The 14,114-nt window shown below is 38.8% G+C and overlaps 1 protein-coding gene across 1 annotated transcript in view; it reads right to left on the bottom strand.

Moving 5' to 3' along the window:
- Window positions 1-7,584, bottom strand: part of ROPN1L (rhophilin associated tail protein 1 like) — a 20,365-nt gene extending 12,781 nt beyond the window's left edge. Inside the window, exons 1-3 of the mRNA XM_044657884.1 lie at window positions 7,433-7,584; window positions 2,669-2,792; window positions 1,005-1,166 (exon numbers count right to left, since the gene is read on the bottom strand). Coding sequence (XP_044513819.1) covers window positions 1,005-1,166; window positions 2,669-2,792; window positions 7,433-7,563 — 417 coding nt within the window. The 5' untranslated portion in view covers window positions 7,564-7,584. The remainder of the gene's footprint in view (window positions 1-1,004; window positions 1,167-2,668; window positions 2,793-7,432) is intronic.
- Window positions 7,585-14,114: the final 6,530 nt, after the last annotated feature.

The following is a 14,114-nucleotide window of genomic DNA, read 5'->3' as shown; positions in this document are numbered from 1 at the left end:
AAGGAAAGGAAAGGAAAGGAAAGGAAAGGAAAGGAAAGGAAAGGAAAGGAAAGGAAAGCCTTCCTTCCATCTTAGAATTGATTGGTTCCAAGGTAGAAGAGTGGTGAGGGCTAGACACTTGGGATGATTAAGTGACTTGCCCAGGGTCACACAGCAAGAAAGTATCTGAGACCAGATTTGAACCCAGGATATCTCCTGTCTCCAGACCTGGCTTTCTATCCATTTAGCCATCTAGTTGATCCCATACACTCTTCAATACTTAAAAATGATCTGCAATTTTATTAGTGCAGATACTTCCCTCCTCACCGGAGATAACAATTCTGTTAGAGCCAAGGGTTGCCATAGCCAAAATAAAGGGTTATCACCTAGGGCCAATCCATCCACAAGACTCTCCAAATTTAGCTAGGCTGACCCTTGAAGTCAGAGACAAATAACACTAAGGTATATGTCGTCACTGGACTTATATTTGAAGGACCTGGCATGGTCTTTGAATAAGCCAAGTCTCAGCCATTCTACAAGACACATCACAATAGGGCTATAAAGCAATAGAAACAAACTAGAAACTGAAAATTATACGTCAAGAACAAAATTACCGAAGTGGTCAAAATGCTTATAAGGTTTCGGTTATTCAAAGTCATAAATTAATTTTTAGAGATGTTTTTGATATTTCAAAAATGTTTAGAGGCAGCTAGGTGGTACAGTGTCTTAGAGTGCTGGACCTAGAGTCAAGAAGACCAGAGTTCAAATCAGACATTTACGTGGCGTTTCACCCTGAGCAGGTGACCTGGCCTCTGTTTAGTTTCCTCAATTGTAGAAATGGAAATAAAGCACTGGGTCCCCTCCCTCCAGGGTTGTTGTGCACATCAGCTGAGATAATCATTGTAAAGCATTGAGCAGTGTCTGACATATAATAGGTGTTAAAGAAATGCTCATTCCTTTTTCTCTTCTCTCCCTTTTGGCTACCTTACACAAAGTTATTAATATGCTTTCTGTAGATTACCTACCCCACCAAGAGCACTACAGCCAAGTGCTAAAAATTTCATCCAATCTATTTTGTCTTCAACAGGATCCATTTTGAGAATGAATTTTAGTTTTTCCATCGGCAAGCACAAAGTTTTCCACTTCTGCTGAAGGTCTCTTAAGTCCACGATTTTTTTGTAAGCAAGCTTTAAGAAATATAAATGAAAGGCTAAGCTAGTATAAAATCGGATAGAAATAATTTTTAAACATAAGAATCGTTATTGGCATTCTATGTTTCAAGTACTCTAGGAAAATTGAGTTCTATTTCCCGTGTCAAAAAATTAAAATAAATTTATAAGTATGTATGTCATTAAGATAAGATTTAAAACTAGGACACTGCAGATGATTCAATTCAACCGCCTTTGCTATGGGAATGGAATTGAAACCATGAGAGATGAAGTAGTTTTCCCAGGGTTACAAAAAAGAATTCTTTTTCCCCCAATTCACCCTCTATTTCTCAAACACTTCAATAAATATGAGAAGGAATTACTTCTGAAATTAAGATTTTCATTCACAGCCTAAAATTTCAGATACAAGGGTCAATTAATAATAATTAGAGAAGCTATGTTTCACTCTTTGATAACATTTCCACAAAAATATTCTTCATAAATTGAAATGGAGGCATTAGGTAATTGTTCACTGTTTATTTGATAATCTCTATATCTATGAAATAACTATCTACCTTCTGAAAACAAATTGAGTACACCTTATGCCAAAGTTGCCTGAAATGTGGCCCCCGAAGGAGAAGAAAACATCATTTATAAAAGAAATGTGATTTTTGAAATCTGCCCTAAAAATTGGACTTAATTTTTTTTAAACCCTTACCTTCCGTTTTGGAGTCCATACTGTGTATTGACTCCAAGGCAGAAGAGTGGTAAGGGTAGGCAATGGGGGTCATGTGACTTGCCCAAGGTCACACAGCTGGGAAGTGGCTGAGGCCAGATTTGAACCCAGGATCTCCCATCTCTAGGCCTGGTTCTCAATCCACTGAGCTACCCAGCTGTCCCCTAGGCTTAATTTGTATAAGCCCAGAGAAGCTTGGCAAGGTGCTGTGCCACAAGGGTTACATACAACCCTATCTTTACTATTATCAATGAAGCATTAAAATAATTTTTCCTTCCTGGAAGAAAAACTCATTGTAAGACAAAAATAAAGATCTGAAATTTTCTGCCTTAGAGACGAACTCCTGAATAATTTCTTTTTAATATGCTATTCTTTTTTTTAGTCAATACTGGAAACATGGTTCTAGAGTTCAAAGGATTAAATCATTTAGATGTCCAACTTTATTCAGGGAAAAAAACACTGAAATATAACAAGTTTAAGTATTCGATGCATGAACTAATTCATGATAATAAAAGATTTAGGTGATAATAAGTAATCTCACTTAGGGAAACCTAACAGTCATGAAGTAATTATTTATTATTACATGTGCCTCCTCTTCAAATAAACTTTTAAAATTTGTTGGATGTAAAAATAGAACTCATTAGTGTTTCCTGTTGGTGTCAACCACTTATGGTATACTTATGTGGGTAAACCATAGAAATGGTGTTTGCACTACAATGCAAAGATGCTATACTTACATAGATTTTTTTTAAAGGGGAGGGGCTGTTAATTAGTTGTTGGTTGGATAGAACAGGTTCTTTTGTACCTGTTTATGTAAAATTTTAAGGAGTCCTCTTGTCAATCCTGTATCTGTCCTTTGGGTAGCCACTGGCATTTCAACTCTCTCCTTTACAGGAAGGGGATCTCCTCTGGACAAAGCTGAAAAATACCTAAAAGTAAAAGAAAGAAGAATTGCTCATATACCATAAATGAAGTTAGTTTCTTAAAATAATTTTGTGAGTCCTCCTTACAAAAAGGCAATGTAAATTACTGATTAGAATGCAATGTTAGTCAAAAAAAAAGTAATTAAAACTTTTCATCCAGGTTCTAGCATCAATTTAAAGCTAAATTCAAATAAGTGTTCAACTCAAATAGAAGCAGGCCACCTAAATGATACCCAAGGATCCTTATGTACCATATATTGAATTTTAGTTATAAAATGTATTGTCTGTTTCGTTGCATTTTATTGGTTTTAGTAAATATTTCCTAATTACATTTTAATCTGGTTCAGACTATACTCAGGAGTGTTGTGAGCCTCATGTAGCTAGTTGATAGGCCATTTGGTTGACACATTTCTGATCTAAAGTTATAGTTTGGGCTTTTGAGTAGTCACACTGTTTTTTTTTTTTAATTTCTCCTCTTTCCCCTTTTCTTGAAGTTAAAAAATACTAACATGTTAATTATAAATTTCCTATTCTTATAATTTTCATTTCATTGTAGCCCCAAAGCAGGTTTCCTGTTGATATACTAATTACCACAAGGGTCAGGTGCTAATGACCTGGGTGAGTCTGCTGTGCTGAGGAAGACATCTAATCTACATGACCTTCCTCACTCCCTATTAATTACAACCCCTCCACCATTTCCCTTCAACACCTTTCATTTTACCTTTGTAAAAAAATAGGAACTCATGTTGGAAACTTTTCTCAGTGGACTCAAAGAATGAGCACAAACTCAGACAACTGGGAAATTGGTCACCAGGCTCTGGATAAGATGATGAGTGGTAAAGTGAAGGCGATTGTAGCACTGACTACCATTACTATTAAGTTTATGCAGGTAAGAGGCTTTTTTGGCTACCCTTTGAACCCCCCCCCCTTTTTCTAAATAAGATAGGTTTTTCCCCCCTATCGTGAAAAGAAGAGTGGTAGCTGGAAAGGAGTCTCAAATGTGCTAGAAGAACTATTCATCTTCACCCAGCAAATCCCTCCATGTAGCAAACTCACAACCACAGCCTGGAATTTCATAGTCCCCACACTTTGCTTTAGCCAGGATCCAAGATTCCTTCCTAGTCCAGTTCTCAAGATAACTTGAATAGGCTGTACTTCTGCTTTATAAGTAGCAACGGTAGCTGATTTATTGAACCTAACTCGTTTTAGTGCTCTACCCATTAGACTTAAGTATCTTGAAAAGAGTCTTAAAGGTACCCATTTTTTTTAAACCCTTAACTTCTGTGTATTGGTTCCTTGGTGGAAGAGTGGTGGTAAGGGTGGGCAATGGGGGTCAAGTGACTTGCCCAGGGTCACACAGCTGGGAAGTGTCTGAGGCTGGATTTGAACCTAGGGCCTCCTGTCTCTAGGCATGACTCTCAATCCACTGAGCTACCCAGCTGCCCCTTAAAGGTACCCATTTTAAAATAATCTGATCTTGTGATGTAGCCCAAGAAAACCTCACAGAATTTAGATAACAGGCTCATGATCTTCTAGGATCCTAACAGCTTTCATAACCATTGAATCTTTATAGCATGAGGGGCAATAAGAAGAATAAAAACATTTGTGTTTTATGTAGTGCTTTGAGGTTTCCAAAGCACTTTACATACATGAGTTCATTTGATTCTTATAACAACCCTGTGAGGTAGGTCAATATAGTAATTAATAGCCCCTCTTTTATAGTAGGATGAATTCCAGAGGAGTTAAATAAGTTAAATGAATTAACTATGGTTATCCAGGTGAATGGCAGAGCTGAGCCACAACTATAGGCCTTCTGACTCCAACAGAAGGGAAGGAAAAAAGATTAATATTGGTAAATGAATAGGGCCTGAAAAATTCTATTTACAAAGATGACTTAAAGATGCATGTTATTTTTGTGATAGAATGTTTTTATTTATGGCTTTTTGTTTTGTTTCATAGATTTTACCAAATGTAATTTGTGAAATCAGTCACCAATAATACCTACAAATACTAGCAATTTTACACTGATTTTTATGCTCAGGTATATCAGTAAAGACATCAAAAGTCATCCTTTATGACTTCATCAATCAAAGGTTTAAGAGTATTGTGAGATATATGTGTCCTTTACTCCATCGTGTCTCACAATGACATTACCTAAAAGAACAGACTCCACGGTGATACAATCTTACATCATATTGAGCTTTAAAACATAAATGTTTCCAACATGGACAGGAATTTTACATATTATTTATAATATAATAACTCATATTATATTTACATAAATTTTTAGTGGAAGAACAAAACCAGAATTTGCATCATTTTTAACAACAAACTGAAACCAAAAATGAGACTAGCTTTTTTAATAAGGACTTTTAAAATAGGATAGGCAAGTTTAGGTAATGGAGAAGTACAAAATTATTTTGATTCTCCCTCATGAGATGCTGTTATAGAAGAAAATGATGTTAGAAACTTCTGTCTAGAAATAGCCACAAAGTAATATCTTAAGTTTCAATTTACCCCCAAAATCTAAAACACTTGAAAGAAGTCAGTTTATTAAAGGATTATAAATTTCTTAACATTTTAAATGAAATTAAGATTGAAAAGGGGTTCAGCTATCTCTAAGTATAGCTGAACACAGTCTTTAGAACTAAGACAATGTAAGTCTTTGGATAAGGGGGTTAAACTACATAATAACCATTAGAATAAATACTTTAAGTAAACCTTTAGAAGATATGAGAGTCAACTTGTATAAATGAATAAAAAGGCCTTGCCTTGGAGACAGGAAAATCTGTCCTGCCTCTGACACATGCATCTTGTGTGACCTTTCATGTCTTTAACACCTGTCCTCCCCAACTCTTTAAGTATTGTAGAATTGTCTTCATTGCCTACACCAATTACAGTATAAAGTACTCCTCAAAAGAGAGGTTTAAACCACATATATACATAGTTCCACTTGGAGATTCTTTAGGCTCCATTCATGGATGAATAAAAAAGACATAGTTTAATAATGTCTAGTCTAGTATTCATTCGATATAAATCAGTGTGATCAGACAGCGCTTCTTAGATATGGGAAAAGATGAACTTCTTGGTTAGGGAACACTGATTTTGATCTAGTGATTTAACATTATCTATTTCCACTCTTTGAAATGGGAAAAATAAACAAGAAAACACTCTCAGGAACAACATGAATAAAAAAGTTTAAAACCCTATTGTCTATTATGACTATCACAGAAACCCTACCATGTCAGAGCCATTTTATAAAACTGTTTTGGTTTGTTTGTTCTTCCCTTGTCACCCATAGGGAAATGACTAAGTATAAATAATAAAATATTTGAATAACAGGGCCAGTCTTAGGATTAGTCTCTGACACAAATGACTAGCCTATTTGACTAACCAAAGACTTGACTATAACCTTCTAGTACTTCTGAGCATCTCTAAGACTAAAAATTACAAATAAGTACATATATATATACATATACATATATGTATACACGTGTGTCACATGTGTGTGTGTGGTTTCCACACCAAGTTTTCCTATACTGTTGAAATTATAGGTTAAGGAGCTCCCCTTCCCTTCCCCCTCCCCCCCAAAAAAAGCACTGGGGCAAAATTCAGTAAGAGAAGCATAGCAAATGATTCCCACCAAGAATCATAAAAAGAATGAGGCATTGGACTTTTGAAGTTCCACTGTAGGAGGAAATTATGGCAACATAAGTCATAAGGGGAAAGGATCTATAACAAAGATGAGTGATGAAGAATGAAAGTATTAGGGGGGTGGGATCACCTTCCTCCAGAAGTTTTAGGAGCTGAAGAGGGTAAAGAAAATTAATGGCTCTAAACCAGGTGTTCACAACTTTTGTATCATGATCCCTTGGACAGTCTGGTGAAATCCTATGAAATCCCTTGGCAGAATAACGTTTTTAAATGCAGAAAATGAAATATACATGATTAGAAAAGAAACCAATTACATATTGAAATATTTATCAAAATAATTTTTTAAAAATTCAGCCTGTCATGCATCCCCTCCCTCTCTGAAATCTATCTATCCAGGGGCCCCTTCCTTCAAAACTGTTCTCCACAGGACGTTTCCGTGAACAGCGGTAACCTTGACATATGAGAGTACAATTATGAGATAAACAAACATCTCACATCACTCTCAAAAACAAACCCAAAACAAAAACACTCAGGAACTTTGTCACAATTTCCCTAATTCAGTGGCTTTTTAAATTTCTCTCTTCGAGCTCTGTTTCCAAACACACCCTATCACACATGCCATGGAGCAGCCAAATCAGTAAGGATTCCCTCACAAGAGTTAGGGCAAGCACCAATAGCAGGCAGAGTGATAGACATCTCTGGTCTCTCCAAAGCTGTCTTCGTAGAAAATTGGGAACAAAGTGGGAAATGGGCCCTTGTCAAAGAAAGTTATTCATTGGAGGAATAAAAACTCTTGTTAACTACGAATAATTTAGGAAAAAGGAAAGTTCCAACAGCAGAGTACTCATTTCTTAACGGGATTTGTGAGTTGCCGAAATATTAAAGATTTCATACCAAAAAAAAACCAAACAAACCAAAAAGAAACAAACAAAACCCCAATCCAAGCAGGAGATGTTTCTCAGATGTTTCTAAATGCCACGGACGCTGCTTACCCTGCAGACCATAGCAATACATCGGTTGGCTGAGTTCTAATAGCAGCTTTGGTGAACTGTTTCAAGATATCTGGAAGTTCCGGGGGAATATGAATCTGCTGAGAGCAGAACATAGTATCTGGAAGAGGCATGATTCTTCGGGAGTTTAGCAACCCAAGCTTTGAAAAGAAAAACAATAAAATAAAATGTCCTTCGGAGATAATTAAGAGGCCCGCTGCTTTAAATGTTCGAAGAGGAGAGAATCTTTTACCTGGGTGGTTTAATTATCCTGAGGCCCGGGGCAGAAGGGAGGGACGGGGAGGGGATGGGAGGGGAGAGAAGGGAGAGGAGGTGAGACTCTCACACGGGTGTGTGTTGCGTGTGTGTGTGTGTTTAGGGGCTGGCTGCAAGTATTAAAGACTCCCGGTCATTTGGGGAGGGGAGGGATCATAAAGCAGGATTGTGAACTTCCCAACATCCCCCGCAAAACTTGGAGTCAGCTAGACTCATTTTTCTGAATTCAAATGTGACCCTGGGCAAGTCGTTTAACCCTCCTAACCCTGCTTCCTCATCTGCAAAATTAGCTGGAGAAGGCAATGGCTTAGCCACTCTGGTATCTTTGACAACTCCAAAGGGGGTTTTGAAGAGTCGGACATGAATTGAACAACAACCGCCCCCAATCTCTCTCCCCTTAGAGAAAAGCACTCCGGCAAGGCGGTACCATGCAGATACTTCTTCCCTGGGCTGGAAGCTTAGTGGTCACCAGGAAACCAACCCTCCTCCTCCTTCTCCTCCTCCTCCCTAGGAATGGGGAGGATCCGGACGCCAGAGCAGAGAGACCTGTCAAACTGCGGCGCTCGGACTTTCCGGAGGACGGGGCGCAGCTTCGGAATAGCCGTAAAGGCAGCTGGAGCTGAGAGCATGGGTGGCTTCTGAAGGGGGACCGGGGCTGTTGGGGCAGCTCTTACCCGCTCCTCCTGATTCACTGGAAATGTGGGCCAACGGCGGCTCCTCGAGATCACCCTACAAACCCAGCCACAGGTCACGGGGAGGGGTCACAATTGTTTCGCGCCGTATCTAAGCAACGAGGACGTACGCGCGATCCCGCTCCCTTCTTCCCGCCGCACCCATCTCGCGGCTAAGCCCATCCCGCAAGCGCACAGAAGTGCCTGGACTGGGTTGGGGAGATGAATATGGTAGGGAGCTGGGGAGAACTTTTTGCTTGCTTCAGGTCCCCACGGAGAGCAGGAGTTTCCGGCGGAGGTTCAGCAGCAATAATGAAGACGATCCCTGCACCTTTCTTTAAAAGGGGAAGTGGGGCGGTGGGTGGCCTTGTCACACTCTGTATAGATGACCGGAACTCTAATTGGGAGCGAGGTTGGGCCAATGACCTAGCTTAGAGGTTCTGTGTCTCCTACGTTTTACGCGCTTCGGTCTTTGGGAAGGTGACATGGAAAAGGTGGTGGCTTTTAGCCGGGCCGGAAGAGAGCTAGCTGGTCACTAGAAGTGAAGGCACATACTGCTTCTGACACACCTGGCTGTGTGACCCAGGACAAGTCAGTTAACTTCTCATCCCCCCTCAACAACCTTTTGAGACCGTATGTCCCAGAGGAGATGCTGTTGTGCACGGATAGAGGGGAGCTCCCGGACAATGACTGATTCTGGTCCAGCCCAGAAGATAAGCTTTGGGGAGAACAGGTTATCGAGTAAGCCCAATGAGAACAATAGGAAGTTGAAAGGAATGCTTTTTTAGTTTATTTTGCTACCTCTTTTATCTGGTAATCCATTGTTATGGAAACAATTTGTGGACTAATAAAAATTTGTGAGACTTGATTACTGGAACCCACAGAATAACTTTTCCTCGAGGAGAAGGATTGCATTTTTTTTAACTTTGCATTCTCAGCCACAAGGTACAGTGTAAAACATTAGCAAAATTCCTAATAAATGTCGCTTGAATTAACTAGTGGCAGACAGGATATTTCATTTTTCTTAAATCCTTACCTTGCAATCAATATTATGTATTGGTTTCAAATCAGAAGAGTGGTTAAGAGCTAGACAATGGGGGTTAAATGACTTGCCCAGGTTCACACAGCTAGGAAGTATCTGAGGGAAGATTTGAACCCAAGACCTCCTGAATCCAGGGCCTGGCTCTCAATCCACTGAGCTACCCAGCTACCTCCTACGGATATTTTAAAATAACTTTCTCTATCTGGTCATTTAAAAGGAAGAGAGGTCATCTGCTTCCAGCTAGATAAATTGATTCTGTCCATCCTTTGCCTGGTCCAAAATGAATGGAACATCCCTGGCACTCAATAATATAAACCATTGCTTACTTATGTTTAAAATAGGAACATTTTACATTTAAAATATTGATGTGAAATTGGGAAGATTGTGTTTTTCTCCATAAAACTGTCTAATCGTTAAAATTCTTGTAATCAACAAATATTTATTGGCTACTATGTGAGGAACAATGGTGATACAGAAAATAATGCAGTAATAACTATCAAGAAGATAACATCCCATCAGGAGAAACAACCTGTCTACATTTAAGTATATAAGATTAACAAATATAAAACAGAATAAATACAAACTGCTTACAAGATAAGTAAAGCACTAGTAGTAGTTGATGGGCTCAAGAAAGGCTTTAAGGGCTTTAAGTAGAAAGTACTTGAAGGGAGGCATTCTATAAAGGGAGGATGGGGCAGGAGAGTGTTTTCCAAGCATGTGTAACTCAGAGCAAAGGCATTAAGATGGGAGGCTAATATGTGACTGGAGCATAGAGTATGGAAATGGGTATAAGATATAATGAATTTGGAAAGGGGGAGGTTACAGAGTAGTTTATGAAGGGCTTTAGAAGCAAAACAGGTTGTTTAGAAGTAATAGCAGAACATGGCAGTTTACTGAGTGGAGGAGTGGCATGATTAGAGTCACTGAAAAATCATTTTGGAAGCTGTATGAAGAAAACTGAATCAGGGATAACAATCAGTTAAAATAGTCTAGGCAAGAGACAGCAGGATTTGAACTAATGTGATAGCTCTGTGTAAAAAAGAAGTGGTGGGATGTTAAATGGATGTTAAAGCAGAAGGTATTAACTTAGTTATGGCAATCTGGTAAAACCTACGTACCCTCAAAATGTTTTTAAATGCATAAAGTAAAATACAAGATTACAAAGAAAAGTAATTATAATGAAAGCTACCAAGTTGGGATTTTTTCCCTAAAAACAATTTTGTTGATCCTGGGTCAACCAAAAAAAAAAAAAAAAACACCTTATAATCCAGAGGGAGAAATGGCAAGATTTGGCAACTTACTGGATATTTGGGGTGAATGAGAATGAAGAGTAAAGGATGATGCCAACGTTATGTATAATTATCCTAAAATCCAAAGTTTAAGATCTTTTAACACAATTTTAGGAAAAGAAAATCACCAACACCCAAATCTGGAGGTATCATAAGAATGCCTATAGAAACCACACACTACATTAAGAGATCCAGAACGAACTTTGGAATATAATGACCTATCATTTATTCTGGATATAAACTCTTATGCCAAAGAGGAGTAACCTCTAGTAGGCTTTTTGTCAATGCATCTATCGGTCTTTTTTTCTTTCTTTCTTTCCCTCTTATCCCCTAAATTGTTGTAACTCCCTCTATGTAAGGTGCAATATTTTATACCCCTCTAGTAAGAGAATCTTTAATGTAGATGCTCCATATGTAGATTCATTGGGGAGACCTGGCATCTTCTAAAAAGCCTGGGTGAGGAGATTTAACATGCTAGTCTTCCAAAGAATCAGGGGGGAGTGTGTGTGAAGGAAACTTAACCTTTCTTCTTTCTGGAGTCAAGCCACACCTGCATATACCTACATCTCCTACATAGGCTATGTTGACTCTGAATTTGAACCAGACATGAAAAAGAGGGCAAAAGGTTTGACCAAGGAAGTTCTCTCCTCTTCTATCTCTGGTGTCCTGTAAAGGAAGCGACTGCTGGGGTACCACAGGATCTGCCATGTGGGAAGCTAACCTAGCCCTTAATCTCTCTATTTCTCATCTTTTACTTATCCAAGTAATTCTAATTAACTTTATTAAATTCTAAGGACCAAAGTCTGAATTTTATAATTACAGTTGCAAACCTGAAAGATTAAAAGAAAGGTAGTGTCTTCTTCAGAAATGGGGGAATTTTGGATAAGAGAAGAGTTTTGGAGGAAAGTAAGCTCCTTTTTAGACATACTGAGTTTGAGATATCTTTGGAGCATCTCACTTGAAATATACAGCAGTTGAGGGATATAAAACTGATGCTCTTTGCCCTGAGGAAAAACTTCTTATCAAAGCATACTACACCAAAACAACAGCAAAAAAAAAAAAAAAAAAAAAAAAAAAAAAAGCTAGGCTAGAGCTAAAATTTAGTTAATTCATTTTTTCTAAGACTCTGTCCTTGGCCCACACATATCTCTCTCTAGCTAACAGTTCATTCATCCAAATCTTTATCTCTAGGCCTGACCTCATTCTCAAGTTTCAAACTCATTTCCAACTACCACATGCCACTAGCACCTAAACCTCAACTTGTCTAAACATTTAATGTCATCCTTTCTCCATTGTGTTCCCTTCCCTTGTTAACAGCCCTGCAATTTTCTGTGATCTCAACCATTTTCATTTTTTTTGACACATATGTCCAAGGAAAGTGCCATGTCCGATCAATTCTACTCCTGCAGCCTGTCACATCAGTTATTTAGGCCTCCCTCACCTCTGCTGGGCTATTGCAATAGCCTAACACAATCCCTTATCTCTAATAAGTAAAGCACCTAACTGTTATATCCTGCACATCTCTGGAATACTCACCTCTTACTACACAGCATGAATATCACTACACTGCCCAAGAACTTTTAATGGCTGTTCCCCATTGACTTATAAAGACCAACACTGTAATCTAACACTCAAGAAATATCACAGCCTGCATCAACTTTATCTGACACTCACCTCTTCAAACCCAACAGTTTGCTGGCACTCAGCCAAAATGGACTACTCAATTTACTCCCTAAATATATCTCATGCTTTTCTGCCTCTGTGCCTTCACTCTTCTGAAGATGCCTGTTGTAGTAAGCTGCAGCTGTGGCTTAGAGCCCAAACAGAACAAGGTCTTCATTCCAGCCCTTAGCCCAATCTAAAGTCTCCAGAGGAATAACCAAGGCAGAATCTCTGCACCAAAGGAAACCCTACAGTTGTTGTTCAGACCAGAGTGGCTGAGTCTAGCAGCAGTCTATTATTGCTCAGATGCAAACTCAGGTCAGGGACTTGCAGTGCTTGGCCTGGGGTGGGGTAAGGTGAGGAAGGATCAGACTTTGCCCTAGACCAGATCCTTTCTGGAGCACTGACAGGGTGCAAGTTTCCAGTTTAAACTGTCACAGACAGCCTGGAATAACAAAGCACTTACTACCTCAAAAAAGCATTAGGACCAGCTCAGACATCTTCACAAGTGTGCAGAGCTTAGACCTAATGTCAACTCTGAAGTCAAGAAGTAAATTGGAAGTGAGTAAACAAAAATAATCCCACTTACAAAACAAAAATGAAAACTCCCAAGAAAATTAAGGCCAGAGTCCAAAGAGTCCAAGTCAAATCATAAATACTGCAATCAGAAAGAGAATTTTTAATTTCCAAAGAACCACAGTCAACCATAGATTTAGCAGCCACAACTATAAAGGTACAAAGGGCTTGATAGTTCAGAAGACAAAGGATATAGGTTTAAGAACAATAATTTAGCCACAAAAACTGGGTATAAATCTAAAAAGGGGGGGGGGGGTAAGATCCTTGAGGAAATAAAGGACTTCCAAGTATTTTTTTTTTTAACCCTTACCTTCTGTCATGGAATCAATGCTGATTGGTTGCAGAGCAGTTGAGTGATAAGGGCTAGGACCTCCCATCTCTGGGCCTGGCTCTCAATCCACTGAGCCACCCAGCTGCCCCCAACCCAAGCATTCTTGAAAAAATGACTGGAGCTTCAGAGAAACTCTGACATGCTAATTTAAGAGTCAAAGAGAAAAATTTTGAAGGCAAACATGAATGGAGAATCAGAAAAGGACTAAACAAAGATAAACTGCCTATATTCTAATAGGGGAAGGTGATACACATCTGAAACCTATCATCATCAAAGAGAGTTCAATTAGAAGACCTAGGAGTAGTTGTTATATCTTTTTTTTATTAATTTTTTATTTTTAGAAAAATTTTCCATGGTTACATAATTCATGTTTTTACTTTACCCTTCACCCCCTCAAGCTCCCCCCCCCCAATAGCTAACTCGCATTTCCACTGGTTTTAACATGTGTGGTCAGTCAAGACTTATTTACATATTATTAATAGTTGCATTGGTGTGGTAGCTTCCAGTCTACATCCCCAATCATGTCCGCATCAACCCAAGTGTTCAAGCAGTTCTTTTTCTTCTGTGTTTCCTCTCCTGTAGTTCTTCCTCTGAATGTGAGTAGCGTTCTTTTCCATAAGTCCCTCAGAATTGTCTTGAGACCTCCAGGAATTGATGCAGAGCGAAAGGAGCAGAGACAGAAGAACATTGTACACAGAGACAGATACACTGTGGTAAAATCGAATGTAATGGGCTTCTGTACTAGCAGCAATGCGATGACCCAAGGACAATTCTGTTATATCTTAATGATCTTAAAAGAATGAAAAGAGAGGATAAAAGGAATCCTGGGTTGGGGGAG

Source organism: Gracilinanus agilis, chromosome 1 (assembly GCF_016433145.1).
Source record: "Gracilinanus agilis isolate LMUSP501 chromosome 1, AgileGrace, whole genome shotgun sequence".
In the NCBI taxonomy this organism is placed as follows: domain Eukaryota; kingdom Metazoa; phylum Chordata; class Mammalia; order Didelphimorphia; family Didelphidae; genus Gracilinanus; species Gracilinanus agilis.
Note: the sequence above shows the minus strand (reverse complement) of the source record. Positions and strands in the feature narration are given on the sequence as shown.